We start from the raw sequence: 22517 nt of genomic DNA, 5'->3' as shown, positions 1-22517 counted from the left end.
CAGTCATTAAAAAGATTTTAAACCAGGTTTGTTGGTGCATGCTTACAATCCAAGCCACCTGAAAAGCTCAGGCAGGAGGATCACAAGTTGAAGGCTAGTATAAGCAACATAGCAAGACCCTGTTTCAAAATAAAAATAACCTGAAACAACCATCTTGGAAATTTTAGTAAAATAGTGAAGTTTGTTGAAAATAACTCACCAAAATAGGCACATTGGTGGAAACTGACAAGCTGATTAAAAAAAAATTTGTTTTTTCTTTTGGCCAGCACTGTGGATTAAACATAGGGTCTTCACACTGAGTTATATTCCCCCCCCCCTTTTTTTTGAGAGAGAGAGAGAGTCTCATTAAGTCCATGAATTAACCAAGGTAGTTCTCAATTTGTGATCTTCCTGCCTCAGACTTCCACAGTGCTAGGATTACCTGCATGCATCCTCATATTGAGTTGCTAATTCTAATATTTACAGGGGAATGTAAGATCCCAAAATGCAACAATGGAAATTCTCAAGACTAACTATAAAACCGTATTAGTTAAAACAGTACAGAAACAATGACAGTTGAATACATCAGTGGCAGAGATCACAGTCCAGATGCTAAAATATAAATATGTAATCAATTTTGAAACAGCATTGTATAGGTTGGTTGATAAACAAAACTATACATGTTAACAATTTGGTAATTTTTTACATGTACATACAACTATAAAATTATCATCACTGTCAAGAACCTACCCGTATCCCCCACCAAGACATTAAGGATGCTGCCTTTAAAGTTTCTTTCCCCAGTTATTTCCACCCTCTTCCATTCATCTGCAGCAACCCACTGATGTGCTTTCTTTCACTATCATTTTTTATAATTTTATACAAATTGAATTATATATCTTTTTATATCTGATATAAATTTTGACATTCAAGCTCAAGCATGTATTAACAGTCCATTCATTTTTATTGCTGAATAACTATTTCATTGTATGAATGTGCTTCATTTGGCTTACCCATTTTTCTGCTGATACATTTAGGTTATATGTAGTTTGGAGTTACTACAAATAAATTTTTAGTGAACATGCATGTTTATTTTTAAGGGTATACTTTCATTTTTTTTAAGCTACCCAACAGAAGTGGAATGACTGGATTACATATCAGATTTATACTTAACTTTTTGACAAAGTGCCAACTATTTTTTAAAGCAGCTATACAATTGTTTCCTCTAACAATGTTTGAGTTCCAATTATTCTACATCCTCATCAATACATATGACAACTCTTTAATTTTAATGATTTTAATAGTTATACACTGATATATAGCTGTGATTTTAATTTGCATTTTCCTAATGAACATCGCTGGATGGCACTTCACATGTTTATTTGCTATCCTTTTTCTTCCCTCTTCAACTGAGTTTTTTTTTTTGCATATTCTGGATACATTTTTATTAGTTACTATATACACTTTTATTTGCATACACTTTTATTAGATACATGATTTACAAATATTTCCCCCAGGTCAGTGGTTTTTTTTATTCTTTTAATAGTGTCTTACAAAGAACAGATGACTAATTTTTATACTACCATTTATGAACTGATTATTTTACATGGTAAGTCCTCAACTTACAAACATTCGTGTTGCATATTTTCACAGATGTACTGTATAACAGTCACTTATACACTGAACTTAATAAATTCCACTTATGAACAATTCTCCTGGAATAGAACTCAATGATAAGTTAGGGCCTTACAATTTGTGCTTTTTGCATCACAGCTAAGAAACTTTCATCTAAACCAATGTCTAACCCATAAGATTCTTCCTATGGGCAGGTAATCAGCATAGGTGGGGAGAAGCAGCCAGCTCTGTCTCTACAAGCCTGCTGACCACCTTTGCCTTCAAGGATCTGTAGGCAGCACAAGCCAGGAGAACCAGCTGGCTAGCCTTGAAAAAGCCACTAATTTCTAGAGAAGCCCATCTCACATCCCACTGCCTCCCCAGAAAACTGAGTTAGGAGAAACCTGAGTGCCTGACTTGGTCCCTATTCTGTAGATGGGTAGCCAACGTGGGAACCATCTAAGATCCCACCACCCGCTCTTCCGGAAACCAGGAAATATCAAGACGAAGGAGTAAAAGGGGATTCTGGCCCCCGGCCCAAACAGAACAAATCCAAAAGACATAGCCATGGAAGAAGGTGGAAGTCACATACCTGAAATTTCTGGGATGATGGAACTTGAAGTAAAGAAACTACTTCATGAAGCTATAAAAGAAATCAGATCAGAAACAATATCTCAGGTAAAAGAAGAAATGACAAAACGAAAGAATTGCTGAGTGTATCTAAAAAAGACAGTTTTTAAAAAAAAAGAAGAGCATATGAGAATGACAGAAACCTTAAATGAACAATACAGAGAATTGGAATGCATGAAACAGACTCAAACAGAGACAGAAATTTAAAAACTACATTGGAAGCTGCAAAACCAATTGAAAGAAACTAAAGATAGACTCTCAGACCTTGAAGACAGGAAGGCAACTAGTGATCACAAGAGAAAAGAACTCTTAAAAAAGAACCAGGAAATAACAATTCAACAGCTGTGAGACAACACAGAGAGAAATAAGAGTGACAGGTGTCAGCAAAAAAAGCAAGAGTCAACACAAATTACATAAAAAGATTGTGTACAGAAGCAATAGCAGACAACTTTCCAAGTATGGGAAAAGAACCTGATGTACAGAAAAGTGAAGCATACAGAATTCCAACTAGCCATAACCAAAATAAATCTACAGAAGCATACAGAATTCCAACTAGCCATAACCAAAATAAATCTACAGACATTCAACAAAAAACAGAGTATTAAAGGCTCTCAGAGAAAAGAAAAGGAAAAACAAAAACAGATCACCTATAAAGGAAAACCCATCAAAACAAGACAGACTTCTCAACACAAATCATCAACTCAAGAAGAGCTTGGAGTGAAGTACTTCAAGATCTGAAAGAAAACAACTTCCAACCCAGATTGATGTACCCTATAAAGCTATGTTTCAAAATTAACGGAGAAATGGGATACTTTCATGACAAAGAACAACTGAAGGAATTCATGATCACCAAACCAACCCTATAAAGAGTACTGAAGGATATCCTAGAGATGTAACAATGACCATGGCTCCAGGAACAGAAGAGAAGGATCACCAAGCGGGGCAGACAATTGAACAGAAGGGAAAAGTAGGGATCCAATAGCAGGAAAAAAGCACGGCAAAGATGAAAACAGTGCATGTTGACCATAATCATTAATGCAGATGGCCTCAATTCACCAACAAAAAGAAATACAGGCAGAGTGAATCAAAAAATAATATTCATCAACATGTGGCATATAAGAAATAACGTTAACTCGAAAGGAAATTTACAGACTTAAAGGACAGAAAACAATACTCCATGTGCCACAGAACCACAAAAAAGCAGGGATAGTTTGCCTATCAATTGAAGAATGGATAAGAAAGACACAGTATCTTTATACAATGGAAAGCTGTTCAGCCATAAAGAAAGATAATCAGGAGACTCTTGAAGGTAAATGGATGCAACTTGTGATCATGCTCTTCATTGAAATGGTTTAGGTGAACATCATCTTGTCTCTCTGGTATAAAAATTAAAGGAATTAGGGGGATTCAAAATGCACAACAGAAATTGTTAAAAGTGAAAATGAAAGGGGAGGAGATGTCTTAAAAGGGAAGGCAGTAGCCACAGTTAATTCCTTATTATCTTGTTTTGAAGTCCTGTACTGTTTTCACTGTTTTATTTTCATTAGCTTTATTCTGTTCTGTTTTCTTTGATTTTACTATGGTGGTATGGATAGCTATTCTGAAATAACAAGAAGCATTACGGTAGCCCTTGCTGATTTCCTATGATCTTGTTTTGATGTCCTGTATTACTTTGACTGTTTGTTTTAATTGGCTTCTGCTTTGTTTTGTTTGGTTTGGTTTTATTCTCTTAAAAATAAAAAACAAATTAAAGAAATTCCTCCTATGGTTTGTTTTTTAAATTTCATTATTAAATTCATTGCACCTCTGTTGAAAAACCAATTACCCATAAAAGTTATGTGTACTGTTTCTAAATAGACAAATCAAGTGAACCTCAAAAAAATACTTTCACTGTTTTACTCCCAGTCTGCATGTCTTTTATTACCTTTTTTTGTATCTCTGCCTTAGCAATAACTTCTAGTTGAGAAACCTACATTACAGGCTATATATAACCTCCAATGTTAAATAAAACAAGACTCAAAAAAAGTACTGTAGTGCCTCCCTGGCAAGCGCAAAGTCATTTGATCCCCAGTAACTCCCCCACCGAAAAAGGTACTCTAATCATAAAAGAATAGACCCATAAACTAGATATTACATACAGTTAAGAATTTGTGTCAACTAAGTATCTACTTAGTTGATACTTAGTAGATATCTAATAAAAAGGCAAGCTTCAGACTGGGTTAGAAAGGCTGAATAGCTTTATCTCACAGAAGTTTTAGATAAAGTATATAAAAAACTTGAATAGGTATTTCAGGTAATAAAAAAAATCTGTATGTCAATAATCACATGAAAAGGTGATCAACAGTGTTTGTTACTAGGTAAATGCAAATTAGAACCATAGTAGCATACTACTATCCCTGACCTGAATAAAGTCAAATGGATTAATAGTACCTCTGTGTGTGCATGTGGGCACATGTGTGTGTGTTTATTGATTCTGGAGGACCCCTGACTAATGGACTGATAAACATACTACAATTTTCAATATAGTTCCTCACAAGAATTATCAGGTCCCAAGTATTTGTAGAATGCCGAGATTTGGAAACCCTACATTAGGTCAAAAATATTAAAAAACAACAACAAAACTAGTATGTACCCAAATGCATAAAAATAAAATGAAACATGACCAAAGTTTAAAAATAGTTGGGTACTTTTTTTAACAGATACTATCTTGGTTTTATGATCAATAAAATGTTGTTAGGTTTATTGTATTACATAAAATATCGCTATAAACAAGTCAGATAATTATAGGTGAATTTAAATATTCCACAAACTATGCAAATTGTTTTGCCTTTTATACTTTCATAATATGAATCAAATTCTAGCAAAGCTACTTACTTCTTAAAGCCTCTACATTTTCATTCTTCTTTTTGTATATCTTCTGAATACCACTTATTCTGAAAAAGCACAATTTTCTATTAAAAGCATTTAAAGAACTGTTTAAGTATACATTAATGTATACGTTGTTTCTATCAAAGTTGTTTTATATTAAAACATATGTTATAAAATTTGAACTGACTGTGTATCTCTGGTATCCTAGGTACTTCCTAAGCTTTAAAGGAAGGATTATATTCCCCCACTGAGATAAGTTATTTAAATGTTGTATTTTTGTTTTCTGGGAGGCTAGGGAGAGATTTTGCGGTCACATATTAAAAAAGAAAGTTGGCATTCTTGTACCAAAAGTGAAGGATAAAATAACATCATATTTAACCAGAATTATAAAGTATCTTATTAAAACAATGAGTCAAAGAAATTTGATAATAAATATAAAATTATACAAAATTATTTTGTGTAGTGCTTTCTTGAGGCAGCAATGGGGATCAAAACCAGGGGTCTCACATGTGCTAGACAAACACACTACCCCTGAATTCATTCCTAGCCCTAAACTATTTCAAAAAGCTACAAGCATATAATATTCCCGTCCTCTACATTTTAAGTATCATTCATTCATTTTTAATGCCAAGTCAACTTCCAAACTTGAGAGGTATTTGATTCAAGTAATTCAAGGATTTCTTTTTATCTCTAGACAATTAAATATCTGTAATATTAGAAGGATATAAATTAAATACCATTTCATATTGGCCTATCAAACTGTCTATAAATACAAAGTGATTGTTATTCCATCTGAGATTTTTGTACCTAGGATTAATGATTCTGTTAATCAGTTTAAATTTCATCTCTTACAACGCTCACCACTGCTGCTCTGCTTACATACTATTTGACTTTCACTTCTTTTTTAGACATTTTTCTTAAATTTAAAAAAAATTTTTATTTCAATTTTCTCCTCATGCTTTTTATTAAATTTGGAATCAACTAATGCAGCAAGAAAAAACAATGGTTTTTTTAGTTTTTAAAAATTAATGCATTTTTTGTCACAGAACAGTAAAAATCTAGAAAACTAAAACAATTTAATGTTATATATGACAACGTAGCATGAATCAAATTGCAGAACATTCTGCTTTAGTCTACACAGTTAGAAAAACGATAAAAACAGTCTAATTATATAACCGCTGGATTTTTTCTTTTACTTTTGCAGTTTTCCACTGATGTATAATATTTTAAATTTAGCAGCAACCTTATTCTGCATGGTTGCTAAGAAAATGAGAATTTTAAGGAAAAGTAGTCTACACTACCACTGCATTTTACATTTGATCTTAGCCAAAGGCTGAGAAGCAATTACCAAAGTATTTTAAAAATCATAATTATCTACCAAATCTAAGACAACATATTTACAAACATATGAAAAACACAGAATTTAAATGTTGTGGTTTCCATCACAGTTTCTATACCTAAACCTCCAAAGAGTCAATCATACCTTATGGCTTCTTTGCCTATAAATTCTAAAGAAATAGGCTCAACAATTTCACTAAAACTAGTATTTCCATTAACATTGCCTTCTGATAACTCCTTATAATTTCTTTTGCTTTTTGACCAATACGATGGTTTTAGAAAATATAAAGATGATCTCCGTAAGCCAAATTCCCCTGAAAAATAAAAAAAAACTGAGTTATACAATTTTTGAAAAAAGTTTTTTATTCATAAAGACAGGAAATGAGGGGCTGTGGATTTAGCTCAGTGGCATAAGCTACCTGCCAAGCAAGTACAAGGTCATGAGTTCAATCCCCGGTACCAAAAACAACACAAAACAAAACAAAAAGACAGGAAATTTTTTTGATTATGTGGTTCAGGCTAGCCTTGGGCTCACTTTGAAGCCCAGGCTGGTCTCGAACTTGGAACAATCCTCCTGCCTCAGCCTCCTTGCTGGGATTACAGGAGTGTGCTACGACTCCCAGCTCTATAATTTATTTAATTTTAAAAGCTACATGGAGCTAAATACAGGTCTAGAATACAAACAAAAGTACGAGGAACTCCTGGGGAAAAGGAAGGAACTGGTAGATGTTTAATATTACTATTGAGAGTCAGTTTACATGCGTGATAGAAGATAAAAAGGAGTGGTAGGAACCACAAGACTATTTCACAGTAATCTTATTTTACCTAAGAGGATAAAACAATACAGACTTTTGAATATTTGAATAGAGAAGAAGTTAAATGCAGCTAGGGATGTGTGGTTCAAAATGAACTACTCTCCCTACACAATTTTGCTAGTTTCATCTGTCCAAAATCCAAGGTTTAAAATGTTTATCCAAAATCAAATTCAAAGTTTTAACAATCATAACTTAGGATACTCTATAGACTGAAAATTTTAATCCTATATTCTGACTCTATGTGTGTAAAAATAACTAAAAATCTTTAAAGTAAAATCCAAAAACCAACAGCATACCTGGAATGACCTGATCAAGATAGATAGCCAGAAGGACATAGAATATACTATTAAGTGCCAGCATGATAACAGTTATAATTAGAGGATATGGGCCTTCAGTCAAATTAGAAAATAAAGCACCTTCACTGAAATCTTCTAAATGCATAACCTGAAAAATAGGAATACCAGCTTTATTACATAATAATGATAAACAAGCAGAAGCCAACACTATTGTTATTCATCATATTTCATGCAACCAAAATGGGCCTTTTAACAGACTATATAAATGATACAAATTTATCAGAAAAACAAGATGTCACTAAATAGAAATTTATTACAAAAATTCATCTCAGTCATGTTTTAAGGCTCTAATTTTAAACTCTGCTACATAAACTCTTGGGGTATTTAGTCCTAATGCAATGCCAATCAAATGATGTACAAGTGTGATATCAATAGTAACTAAGGCAAATAAAAGGATTACTGCCCAAACAGAAGGTAAATAAGCCACACATCAGAGGATAAAATTGTGCTCAGTATCTCTCCAACACTGAAAAGGAACGTTAGTAAACTAATGCAATTATTAAAGTATTCTTCACAGACATATGTGACAAATAAAATAGACAAATGAAAGATGACTGCCAGACATTGAGGCTCACTCAGGTCTTTCCTTGCCATTATATTAATAAACTTTATACTCTGAATGTCAGTCCTATTATCCATGAAATTAGAGATGAATTAAATGATATTGAAAGGTTCTGCCACTCAAAACAGAAATATAGGTGTGATTCTACCTTAAGAAAAGAGGTATTCAGTGGACTCTCAAGAATGAGTAGTAACAGTTCCAAGGTTCCAACCAACTGAAATTTTTATTTTTTGTTGTTGTTTGCTTTAAGACACAGACTTGCTATACTTTATAGCCCAGGATAGTCTTGAACATGTTATGTAGCTAAACTGGCCTTGAACATCTACTCTTTCTAACTCAGCCTCCCAAATGCTGAGATTACAGACATGTGCCACTATTCCTGGCTTGAAGTAATTAAAATTTAACTTGGTATTTATAGTATCTATCTTATTTATTTATTTATTTATTTGCCTTTTGCCTTTTTATCGGTACCAGGGATCAAACTCACAACTGCCTGCTTGCAAGGCAGGCGCTTATGCCACTGAGCTAAATCCCCAGCCCCCTATAGTATCTATCTTAATTTAGTCTCAAAAACCAGAATATTCTAGTCAATCAACATTAATATTTTCTTATACAGTATTAAGAAATTACTTTTTTCTTTGTACCTTAACCAATTTTATATTCTAGCATATAAAGCAGTTTTTCATACCAGTTCTTTTACTTAAAACCTGACTATACCTGTAAGGGAAATAAAAACAAATTTATGAATCTAAATACTATGCAGGTAAAGGACAATTCCATAAAGTCTGAACCAATAAAATCTACCAAGTCTATTTCATTACTACAAATTTGTTCTATTCCATGTACACTTTCATTTCTTCTTAAATTTACAAATGGCAGCCAAATAGAACAATCTAGTTTTACTTGGCGCTGAAACTAACCATTTCTGACTAAGTCATCACACCAAAACAGATTGCTTGAAAAGCAATACAGCAACAAAAAGAACTTAAAACATTTGACTGACAATGTAACTCAGGCTAGTCTCTAGAAACTTAAAATTAGAGAAATATAAATAAAACTAGACATTAAATGTGCTCCAGTACTCAAACATTTGTTTTCTTTTTCATAATAAGACTGTAATTTTTTTAGCAAATCGTAAGTCATATTAATGATAGTCTAAAATGCTGGATAGAATTTGAGAGAAAAAAAAAACTCAATGAAAACAAAATTAACATATTACCTACCTGTGCAATACCAATCAAAAAAGTACACTGACAAAATGGGCTTAACAGCCACACTAATGATTTGGGAAAACTTTCCATGAGAACTATCAAAAGGCCTACAAATCCAAAAGCCACTGTAACAAAAAATTCAACTATTCCCACATGTTTTGATTTTTTAAAAAGAGGTGTCAGCATTAAAGCAAAAAATACCTGTAACATAGAAACATTAAGATTAATGCATTGTTAACATACACTGGCATGAAACAAATGAAATTCTGTGAAAAAAATAAGCTATTTTCATTGGATAAAATTTATTAAAATACATTATAATTCTAAATGTCATAGTAAGATATTTTTAACCAAACAGACATATACATTTTAAAAATTCAAACTGACAATATTAAAGACTGCATTTTATCTGCATCATTGGCAAATGTGACCCTATCTACACTCTAGAAATCACAGAACATGTTTCTGCACTCAGATATATAAAATATGTGAACAAAACAAATAGCAACAAGCTTTAAATACAGAACCCATCTTTTAAACTTGTTGACATGATATAAAATTAGGCAATTATATACGGAAGCATGAGTTACCCTCTGTAATTTATCATTTGAAATAACAGAGGTCAGAGTCAAAACACTTAATAAGTGGTACGAATGGGTATATAAATGAATCAGAATGAAAGTTGGTCCCTTTCAACTTACAACAAAGGCTGGTCGCTGTAGCTAGCTAGCATCCAGCCAATATGCCATACAAGGGTCAACACTGCTAAAGATCTGTATTTACAAAAATATTTTAAACATAAGCATCCTATAGCATAAGTTAACTCTGAACAGTCAGAATTTTAAAAAAGACGGGAAAAAAGTACAGCACTAAATACTTTTAATGACAAATATGGTTATATAAAAATAAAAACAGACTCAACCACACTTGAAATACTGTAAAACACATAAACAAGATAAATTTAAACCTTGACTGTCTTTAGCTTTCTAAAAACATGGAAGTACGAAGATACTACATCATTTATTATTAAGTAATTAATTAGTAACTTAGTAACAATATAGTTTTCAGGGAAAACTGAGTATAACTAAAGAAAAAGATTTTGTTAAGTTTTCAAATATTGACACTTCTTTATTCTCAATGCAAGTTAAAATACTTTTTTTTTTTTTTTTTTTTTTTTTGGTATCGGGAATCAAACTCACAACCTCACGCTTGCCAGGCAGGCGCTTATGCTGCTGAGCTAAATCCCCAGCCCCCCAACTTAAAATACTTACAGATGACAATCCATATAGGAAAAAAAGTAAGAATATCACAAAGCTGCTACTTTTAGGAAATAATGAAGAAGCTGTCGCAATGACTGCCATAAGAAGGGACATAACAAAAATGAAACTTGCATACAGAAGAACCCAGGAAAGCCTAAAATGAAAAGGCAAATATATGTATGGTCAAATGCATGGGCTTTAACAATTAAAAAACCATTCTGAACAAAAGCTCAATTTTTTTTACCTGTTTTATTCTTAAATCAATTTATTTCCATGAATATTCACATATTGGAAATTAATACTCGTAAGCATACAGTATTGGTTATTAGACAAAAATGTGAACTGATACAAACATAAATGATATCAAAAACACAAGTTTAAAAATAGCAATTCATGACTGATTTAAATCTAACAGCTTCAAAAATTCATTAGTCCACAAAACTTGGTTTTCTTAGAATTAATGCATTAATGATTTTCTCTATGAAATGAACTATAACTAAACCTCTGAGGGCTTTTGTTGCTATCAACAATAAAAGCTCTTTCTCAATCAATGGCATAATTTCTACATTTATACAATGTGAGATCAATGAGATGAATAATAGGTCAGCATTTTTAGTCAAAATTTCTCTTCAAATCAGAGCTCAATGGACTTGATACAATATTTGATTTCATTTTTATTGTTTCCACTTAGCAAATTATGAGTTAATGTATATCAAAAATAAAAACTAGGACTAAAACCCAGTTATATTACAGAACTGAATTCACCATTTTAAAGGTGGATTTAACAGTTAAAAAACCATTCTAAACAAAAGGTACCTGAGAAACTGATTTGTTGGAATTTGCCAATTTTTTTCTATACAAAACACTTTAAAAATCCAATGCATCTTTAAAATCAATCACCTCTAAAATAACATAAAAGATAACAACAAAAATGTTATACATACTAATTTCATTATGTAAAATTAGTTATAATTATAAAACTATAATTTTTAAATTAACCCAAGTGTAATAAGATTTGGTAAGACAGACTATGTAATAACAACTTACATACACAGTATTAACCTTCCCCTGAAATGTGCTGAAGAAAAATTTTATTACTAACAATAGATAGAGTAAGAAAAAAATACTTGTAATTATTTATAAATAGGTATACCTCTATAAATAATCATTGCATAGAAATGGTGAAACATTAAAGCTTGGTAGTGAAAATTTTTTTATCTGTTCTCTAAAATTAATTTGTATATCATCTTAATTCATCCAAATAACTAATTTTCACGTAATATTTTTACATAGCTGTATTCATTTTAACCAAATTTTCAGCATAATAGATAAGGTATGATATTGGAAGAGGGCCAAACAGGTAATTTTTACCTTCCCACAATCTCATCTCCTCTGCATAAAAAAATATACAGCAAAATACATGAAGGCTATCTCATAGATTCAAACAAAATATGAAGTAAAAATTTAAATACATTGTCAAGATAAGTTTTCTTGTCTTCTTCCTTTATATTAAGTCATACCAATCAACTGTGGAACCTTGCTGACTTGTCTCAAATTCTACCTTAAAAAATAAAACTCTGTAAGACACTTAATCACCTGTTAATTATACTAAATAAGAAACTTAGTAACATACCAAAAAGCAGTGTCATGAAGTCCCATTATCTTTAAAAATTCCTTTAATTTTTTTTCTTTTTCTGCTACAATATGAATTGCCAAAAAGTATCCAAAAGGTGAAAATGCTATAACCAAGTATATTAAAATCACTCCTCGGGGAAAAGAATCTATTTCTATAACAGCAGTTTCTCCCATAACAACAGCTTTAGTTGACTGCAGCTCCTTCCAAAGAGAAACATTTGTCTTCAACTATAAAAAGTATAAATACATTAAATAAGCTTAGTTCTGAATACCCCCTAGTAAAAGGGAACAATTATACCACAAATTTATTCAATAATTTAACACAAATAAAAATGATTAAAAGTTATATACTTAAAGTTGAGTGACTAATAATCCAGGTACAATGCAGAGTATTGCTTTTCATTCTGAAAGTATACATAAAGTGTAAAGTTTGAAGTTGATGAGTATATAAGTTTTAATTAAGCAAGCAATTATATACATCTTAACAGAAACATTTATCTTTAAAATTGAGTATCTTAGAAATTACTATTGTCGGCCTGGGGATTTTAGCTCAGCAGCATAAGCACCTGCCTTGCAAGCACGCAGTCGTGAGTTCAATCCCTGGTACCGATTTAAAAAAAAAAAAAAAAAAAAAGAAAAGAAAAAAGAGATTACTAGTGTCATTGTTCCTACGACTATTTTAAAAATTTACCTTAAACAACATGTCTAGTGTTTTAAAATGTGCACATGAAAACCAGGTGTGGTGCAGCATGGCTGTAATCCCAGCACTCAGGAAACTGAGGCAGAAATTACCACACATTCCAGGCCAGTCTGGGCTACCTATTGAGTTCAAGGCCAGCCTCAACTACATATCAAGACCCTGTCTCCAAAAAACATAATAAAATTAAAATCAAATCAAATCAAATCTGCATATGAACTGTGTAGAGTTTTTCGGCCCAATAAAGGAGCAGAATATAAGAAAAAGTAAAAGCAGCCTTTATTCCAAAGATGTGGAGAGAAGCCCACAATCGACAGGGGTCTAGCTTTTTTTCTGCCTGGATGTGGGGGTATGAGGTATATGTAACCTTTGACCGCAGGTGGTGCTTAGGGCAGGCATTGATGATGTGCAAGGAGCTGATTGGAATTTTCTTTGCGGACAATGGGAAAGGAAAAAGGAAGTTGTGATAGGGGAAGGAGGAAGTGACCTTAGGGTAAACACTCCCAATTTGGTCTTGCACCATTATAATGTCCTGTAATTTATTCTAGGGCAAAACTCTTTAGCTGAGTGTGATGGTACATGCTTTAATCTCAGCACTTAAGAGGCTGAAGCAAGAATATGGTGAGTATGAAGTCAGTCTCATAAAAACAAAACTAAACTGTACACCTACAGTAGATACAGACAAAATAATAAAATTATGACATAGGATATTTCTAACATTTAAAAGTGAACTCCTAAACTGAGATCTACTCTGCCTATTCATCCAGTGTGGCCTGGGCTGTGGATGGCTAACGTCTTTGGCCAGAACTCAAGTGCTACAATCATAACTGCATAAATTTCATATCTCTACGTTATATGTTGGTTACCCTACATCTAATCCACGTGCAAGAGATTATAAGCACTCTATCTAAACCATTTCATTTGGTTCTTACAACACTATCAAGTGAAGTATGATTGTAGTCATTTTACTACATAACATATTAACAACAGAGATAGGTCTCCTGTTCAGATTATGATTTCAGGTTAATCACTACTCCTACACTTTGAACATACAGAGTACACACACACACATATATATACACACTTTAGTTTGCTGTACCAAGAAATGTCTGGAAGCCAATGGTTAACATTTTGAGCACTCTTATAATTGTAGAGCCCAAGGGAATTTGTACTAATTTCATGTCTCAATAAATTTAGTATTAAAATATTTATACAAATTTTTCTTTTCCTAACGACATATTTTGGCAGACTCAGTATTTTAATAAAGAATAGTCAAAGTGTACTTTGAAATTACAATATTTTAATTTCAACTGTTAAGTTAATTTAAACTGCAAAAGCAAACAAAAAATATAGATTCATAGGGAACATGGAAAAATGAGGTATGATTACATCTAACAGTTCAAGTTCTAAGAGAATTTCACCTATCTAACCCATGCACATAATTTGTTTTTCTAAAAAATAAATGAAATTTCATGGCTACATTTGTGCAAACTGTGAATACTAAATCAGGTCTAAGTACGTCTTTAAAATTTAAACACAATGTATAGTGCAAAGTATATTAAATAAACACATATTTAGTGGAGTTAAAAAGCCATAGTGTGAAGTGCTACTTTGCCACTAATAAACTGAGTTTTGGAAAGTTACTTAATATGCCTGTATTTCAAATTTCAAATTAAAATGATAGGATAATAGCAGCAATCTCATAGGGTTCTTAAATGTTACAAGGGTTAACATTAGAACATAAATTTAAAGATATTTATGAAACAAATATATATCAAAGTATAACATCTATTGTGAAAAAAATAAATGTATTCACATTCTTTAAGTTATATGTATTCAAGGAAAATGTCTAAAGGTATAAGTCTTTCATAAGTTATTATTTATGCTCAGTAAATGTTAGATGAATACATACAGTATGTTTGAATCCTATACTTAAAACTATCAAATAAAAGTAGACTATAAAAACGTATTAAATAATGACTAGGCATGATAGCACATGGATGTAATTCCAAATACTTGGGAGGCCAAGGCAGTATGTTATCAAGTTCAAGCCCAGCCTGGGCAATTTAGTAAGATTCTGCTTTAAAATAAAAATATAAAGGGGTCTGGCAATGTAATTTTAACACAAAGGCTCTGAGTTCAATCTTCAGTAGTGCTAAAAAAAAAAAAAAGGAGCAAGGACTTACATTAAAATATGGCCTAGTTTTCCTTATATTTACCTGTATAATGGCAGCATCTATGGATGCCTGTAAAACTGTGAACCCTGATGACCAGTAATGAGCAGCCTCACATGATTTTGAACAGTCAGCTATGAGGAAAAAAATGAGAAACATCTGTACAATGTGTAAGTGCTTTATTGTAAAGATAACACGGAAAGTTAGGAAAGTAAAAATCAGTTTCTATAGAGCCAAAGAAAATATGCTACTGCCCTTCAAAAAACAAATAATACATTCCTATAAGATTCCTAATTTGAAATATTGAAATACAGCAGTTATGTCTTAAGATACTAAGTAGCAAATGAACAAAAATGTAAAAGGAAAAATTCATTATAAACACAAGTTGTTTAAAACAAGTCACTTCTATTGTAAAGTAAATCTTTCTGTGGTGACTTAGTTTCAAAGAATCCCCAGGTACAAGGACAAGTCCATAGAAAAAACAAAACAACAACAACAAAAAACTAAGGAAAAGAATTTTCCATAAAAGTTTTTGGAATTTGGTCACAAATTCAATGTTTAGCATAGCACAGTAACTTTAAGAGTCGCTCAGTAACATTTATGGTTGATAATATCTCTTCATAAGTTTAAACAAGTAAATGGCTGACTTGCATGTTTCAAATGTAAAACTGAAAGATTTGTACCATAGCATAAGTGAAAACAATTACATGAAGAAACAAAAACCATTTTAACATATATAGTTTAAGCTACAGATCTGCTTTATTCTACAAGTGATATACACATAAATGTATTAAAATTAAAATGGCTATTATATAAATATAAGTATATAAGTACAGATACATTAGACCTTACTTCAAATTTCGCAGATGAATTTGGAGAAGCCAAGATGTGCATTTAATTGACTTCAATAATTATTTGTGACTATTTACCTCTTGAATTTAAATAAACAGAAGATACTGGAATCTTATCAGGAAAAAAACGCAGTTCATAGGACATGAGGTCTTTGAAAACCACACCTACAAAGTTGCTGGACTTAGAAAAACTGGATGCCACCATTTCTTCTTCATTTGTATATTCTTCAGTAATTATGACTATAAATATAACAAACAATACAGTTATACCACAAAGTTTACTGTAATATAGTAGAACAACTTTATGATTACATTTTATCAATAAAGTATTTTATAAGCAGTTCTGTTTTATTCCCTAACATCTTAAAAAATAGCTCTTCAAAGAAAATACGACTAGGGTGTGAGGGCGATCTGGCTGTGACATGTCACCCCACTGATCATCAGGGTTGATACCACTGATCTGGTTGGTGAGGTGGCCTCACAAGCTATGACATCATGGCTCTCTTTTTGTCTTTTATATTCTATCTAGGGTACATGCCCTTAGGGTGAGCAGCACTCACAACCAGGTGGGGCTTCCCATTATCCATACCCAGAACTATGCCAAACCAATGGATAAACACAGTAATCACACATCCTTGATACTAGCATCACAATCCCAGATCACATACTCTAGATACAGCCACCTCCGAAAAGCCCCACCTATGATTGTACAGCTCCATCCATCCCTCCTGAAGCTGTGCAATCAATCTAAGAGGACAGCCTCCAGATATATGAGGACCTTTTCTTGGTTAAGGTACAGGATTAGTTGTACTCCCCTACCTGAACCTCCAAACAAGCTCTTATGAAAATATGACTAAATAGCGAATGAAATAGTTTAACTTTACAGATCCAAACTATCATCTAATTATTAAATCACGTAATAGTCTAACATGTTATGAATGTAATAAAGCATAATATAAATATGTGAAATTTTATCAAGAGATTGCTATTTCTCAGAAAATCAACTATACTAAACAAATAGTTTTACTATCATTTCAATTCTTTAAAATTCACTACCAGCAGGCTTACTTTCAGACACTCTTAAATTTAAGATCTTAGGCAGTAATGAAGTTCTCAAAACACTAAGTAATGCAGTTCATTCATCGACTGCAAAATGAAATCAAGGTAAATGAAATGGATATTTATTTTTAAATATTTATTTTTATGAGTAAAATGCCTTAATCTTGCTCAGAAAATGTTTTAATAACTATGATGCAACTCTTCTTTGAAAAAAATTTGCCAGTAAAAGCCAGTATTGGTCATTATTATTTCTTTGAAAATAAATGGTAAAAGTACTGCAATTACCCTTTCACATTAAGTAAGTTTTTAAATACTATATCACAGTTTTATATATAAGCAAACTAAAAACACTCCACGATATGTGATGAAATGAAAAGAATACAGATCGGTACCTAACACCATCATTTATTAGCCATGTGAGAACCAATAAATGACTTACCTCTCTAAACTCTAATGTTCTCATCCACAGAACCTAGCTAATCACACTGAGTTCAACTGGTAAAGACCAAGTAAAGCAATAAATATGGAAATGCTCTGTAAGTTACAAAGTATTTAAGTGTTTATTAATACAATCATCCACACCTTTGTATAGATGGCACTTTAGAATAGATCTGAATAAAGGTGTTAGTTCAATATCCTATCAGTCATGTTATCATGTATGTAGTTCTATTGTTAAAATGATAAAACTTTAAAAATATACATATAGAGATATGAATTTGCTAAATTAATATACTGACTTGTATTTTTTGGTTTTAACTTTCCTCCTACTCAAATTACTGACAAATTTCATTTCAATGTTTCTTATCAATTTTTGAGCATTTATGCAAAATTTTTATGATTATCCATGTAGTGTTTAATATAATAGACCAACAAACATGTAAGATGTTTGATAAAAATATTAAATAGTATTAAGCTAAGAAGCTAATGTTACTAACATCATCCAATCCGTGGTGCACTAATAACATAATGATAAATATTAGAGGCTAATTATAACTGTCTTATATGATATAAAACAATATGCTGATCTGTTATTTTCTACAACTCAGCATTTCATTGCTTAGTCACATGTCTACCATTTTCTCTGGTTCTTCAAGTTTTCTCATAGCTTTCAAATATATTATATAATACAAATAAATTATTTCTAAATACTCCAACAATCAATGAAATATACATGTACTGCCAAGAATATAAATTAGTGTTTTACAAGGGAACATAAGGCAACAGAATTAAACAATTTTAATATTTTTATAAAACTACATACTGGTTGTAAAACACATACGTGGGAGTTCAGGGTGTTAATTACCCAGTAAAACAAGTCACTAAGTATTGAAGAGGCTACATGTTATAAATACAATACATATTTAAGATCACAATACCATCAGAAAGGTAATCAGTAGATACTCTCTGCATGATGTTGCTTGTAATATTAGTCACTGGAGTATATCCAAGTATTAAGTCAGACAGAATAGATTTATCCATTGGTGTAAGCTCTCTATCACGTACTTCTTCATATTTCTTATTTGGATGCATCATGCTAATTAATATTAACCAAAATAAAAAAAATAGTGGAAAAAGAATTTCCTATAATAAAAAGAAACAAAATGGTTATAAAGTATGACAATGGCAGCAAAAAACATGATTTATATGTAAATAAAATAGCTGATACTAAGAAAACATGAAAAACTTATTCTTTCTTCTGTAAAAAAATAAAAAAGCAATTCTACCTGAAAGAATTACTGTGCTAAGTGTCCAACAGGCATATCAGATGATTTCCTTCTATATTATTTTATGGAAGTATTTTAAAACTCAAGCCACATAATAAATTAAAGTGACATGAAAGGTAATCTTTAAATATCCTAGATCACTGAAAAAATAAATGTATCCATATTTTATTTAAAGTAACTTACCAAACATTTCTATACATACCACCATAAGTCTCATTCATTCTGAATTATAAAATGTGCTTAAATAATACTTAAATTTGTATTACTAACACTGAATTATTATTCTGAAATAATAGTACAAACCAACTATTTCATATTGCAATTTAGTTGTACACTGGTTTAAGGAGATAAACAATGTATGCCCATCTTTTGAAAGTACTATTATCTAGTTAACAAGAGTGCTTTCTTTTGCAAAAAGAAAGTAAGGTACATTGGGGACCAGATTTATGACATGGTAGTTTTAATTATTTCTCGGTAACTCACTTTAAATTCTATGTGAAAAAGTTTATAAATGCTAAGTTGCAAAATTAAGTACTATTGTTTGAAAATTAACTAAATTTATTAATCATTATTAAAAGTGTTAACATTTAGAAGCATGAAGTAACAATCAGAAGCATAGAAGCTAACACAAACACAAGCTTTACTTTCTAAGCAAATTAAAGAGTAAACAAAATAAAATTTTAATGAAAAAATACATCCAGCAAAATCAAGTTTTACAAATAAAACATATGAAAGCTAAATAAATTGCAACAAGATATAAAATGAATATTTTAACTTACCTGAACACTACTTTTTTTAGTCCTGCATTTAACTAGGTAATTCTTCAGTAGCAATGTTCTAGTCTGTCTCCAAATTCCCACTTCCCTAATGGCAGTGGCCATGTTTTCTTGATCAACCTATTAAACAGGAAAAACCAGTCACTTAGCAAGAACCTGTCTCAAAATAATAAATAACTGAGGGTGTAGCTCAGCATGAAGGCCCTGGACTCAGTTCAATCCTTCATACCACAAAAATAAATATAAGCCTCAAGTTTATCCTTCTATATATCTGGGTAATACCCCATTGTATAAAAATACTACATCTTTTTTATCCCTTCTGTGGTTGATGAGCATTTGGGCTGTTTCCAGATTTAGCTGTTACAAATTGTGCTGCTATAAACATGACTGCACATATATCGCTGTGGCATGATGTTTTCAATTCTTCTGGGAAAATATCCAGAAGGGGAACGGTATTGTAACTCAAATGTTGTAATCCCTTTTCTAGTTCTCCTAGCAAATCAGAAAGCTGTATTTGTAATCCCCTTGAAATGTTATTGGATTCTCAGCAAGTTAATTCCAATCCACCACCTCCAATGCAACCCACTGCAAGAAAAGATTCTAAGACATATTCGAAGTTATGGGCAGCCAAGGGGTCTTACATCTGATCCAAGTGAGGATTATACAGACAAAGGCACTGATTTAAGGCCTCTCCCAGAATTTATTCTCTCATGAAGGGAGAGGTTCAAACTGAGTTGAGCTAGCCAGATGGAGAGTAAGCATCTCTGCTATATGCAGGGAGAAGGACACAAGTCCGCATAACTCAATAGGGATAACGTATGAATGAATTTAGGAGGTTGTTGCTTTAGTTTCTGATACACAAACTTTGGTACCCTGGGAAGTCATCAGCTTCTTATTTTGAGGCTTGTATCCAGTTGACATTCCTGGAGCTAAGTGACTCTGTCATTCCACTGCATTCAACTGTTCTATTAGGAACACCATGCAAGGAAACAAGAAATTGTCACTGGCCTTAAAGATTATTTATCAGTACCTTACCTAGCCTTATTTGCATCACTTAGAGCCAATTGAAGGCAGAAGGAAACAGCATAGCCAGCTTTATACATATCAGTATATGGAGACAGGGTAACAGTTTTGCAGAGGTAACAGTACAGAGGTAACAGTTTTGCATTCAAGGACAGCAGTCCACTTGGTCTTCTACAGAATGGGACTCTAATCCTAGTTTTTTGAGGAATTTCCACATTGGTTTCCATAGTGGCAATACCAGTCTACACTCCCACCAACAGTGGAGAAGGGTGTCTTTTTCCCAACAGCCCTGTCAACATTTGTTATGTTGGGTGATTTCTCAATGACAGCCATTCTTTCTGGAATGAGATGGAATCTCAGTGTTGTTTCCATTTGCACTTTCTCCAATGACACTTTGAACATCTCTTCATGCATTTATTTGCCATTCGTATTTCAGATGAAGAAATACAAATGGTGTTCATCTTAGATGCCCATTTTTGGATTGGGTCTTTGAATTTGAGGAGACTGATGTTTTTCAATTCTTTATACGTTTTTACATATAAATTCTTTGTCTGAAGAACAACTGGCTAAAATTTCTCCCTATTTTGTGGGTTTTCTTTTCAATCTGATGGTGATTTCCTTTGATGTGCAAAAACTTTTAAATAAGATGAGATCCCAGTTGTTGATTCTATGAAGTACTTCCTGTGCAGTTTGTGTTTTGTTCATGAACTCTTTGCCTATCCTATGTCTTCAAGCAGATTTAGTGTTCCAGTATTAATTAAAAAAATAAATAAAATCCAAAATGTACAATAGATACTTTGAAAATTAAAAAGAAAGTGTTCAAAAGGAAAGAACAACTGGGATAGGGGAAAGGAGCAAAGAAAGAAGGGAAAACATATGCATATATATATATATATATATATATATGTATATATACACTAGATTACTATTAAGCTGTTCATTTAAAAGAACATTTTGTGTTTTCATTAATTGTATTATCATTTTTATGCCTAAATCTTGGAATCTGAACAACTATTCTGAAGATAACAATATGCAATATATTAATTTTCTATTATTTTATTTTGAAATTCTGTATCATTTTTATCCTTTTTTTTGTTCTGTTTTTAAAATAAATAAATTTTAGAAAGTAAATAGCTAAAACTAAGGAGATAAAGAACAAAGAACTCCAGACCTTGAAACCTCACAAAGCCAGCAGGGAGCTCACCACTTTTGCTTACTACTTTTTCTCCTTTGTAGCCTCCAAACTGAATACAAGGTTACAGAGATGGTTTTGGCTGGAGAAACAGGAAAGTTAGTTGCTACATTCTATACTGTTGAGAATCTTCTCAGCAGCTTGAGAAGATTCAAAGAAGGTCCTATAAAACCTTCTTTCAGAACAATTACTGTTGCCTTGTTTTATATAAACCTAATGAGGGCCACTGATATACTGATATGACTCCACCAATACAAGGACTATCTGTTCTAAACTTCTTGTCTACAACTAGACAGAACAGCAAGAAATATTTTAGAGGCAATCATTCATCTCCAAAGGAAGAATGAAAGAAAGCGAGTAGGGGAGTGGCTTAAATGTGAATTCCTTTTCTGTGCACAGAAGAAAAATTACATTAAAAATTTTGGGTGGTACTGCGGATTTAACCCAGGACCATCATAACTGAGTGACATTCCCAGCCCATTTTTTATTTTGAGACAGTCTTGCTGAATTGATAAACTGCCCAGATTAAGATCAAATTTGCAATTTTCCCAAGTGCTACAGGCCTCCATCACAAATTGAGCTTACAAAAAAAATTTTTTTAAATTCACAATACGATCACTGAAAATTTTTACTTTGTTTTCACTTTTCTTATATTTCTCTTTAATACATATTACTTGTATAGTAAAAAAAAAAGAAAAGAAAACAAATAAACATACTGGACATATTACAGGAAAAATGAAAACCAGCAAAACAA

General features: G+C 32.0%; 1 protein-coding gene across 3 annotated transcripts in view; it reads right to left on the bottom strand.

The window, feature by feature from the left end:
• Positions 1-22517, bottom strand: part of Abca5 (ATP binding cassette subfamily A member 5) — a 76851-nt gene that overhangs the window by 49784 nt on the left and 4550 nt on the right. For all 3 annotated transcript variants that reach the window (XM_063258754.1, XM_063258756.1, XM_063258755.1), the window contains exons 2-11: positions 19552-19668; positions 18425-18629; positions 16068-16229; positions 15184-15272; positions 12266-12495; positions 10645-10786; positions 9386-9574; positions 7541-7688; positions 6575-6743; positions 5098-5156 (exon numbers count right to left, since the gene is read on the bottom strand). In XM_063258754.1, coding sequence (XP_063114824.1) covers positions 5098-5156; positions 6575-6743; positions 7541-7688; positions 9386-9574; positions 10645-10786; positions 12266-12495; positions 15184-15272; positions 16068-16229; positions 18425-18629; positions 19552-19653 — 1495 coding nt within the window. In that variant the 5' untranslated portion in view covers positions 19654-19668. The remainder of the gene's footprint in view (positions 1-5097; positions 5157-6574; positions 6744-7540; positions 7689-9385; positions 9575-10644; positions 10787-12265; positions 12496-15183; positions 15273-16067; positions 16230-18424; positions 18630-19551; positions 19669-22517) is intronic.

This window comes from Cavia porcellus, unplaced genomic scaffold (genome assembly GCF_034190915.1).
Source record: "Cavia porcellus strain 051 isolate PalLab524CR breed Dunkin Hartley unplaced genomic scaffold, mCavPor4.1 scaffold_12, whole genome shotgun sequence".
In the NCBI taxonomy this organism is placed as follows: Eukaryota; Metazoa; Chordata; class Mammalia; order Rodentia; family Caviidae; genus Cavia; species Cavia porcellus.
Note: the sequence above shows the minus strand (reverse complement) of the source record. Positions and strands in the feature narration are given on the sequence as shown.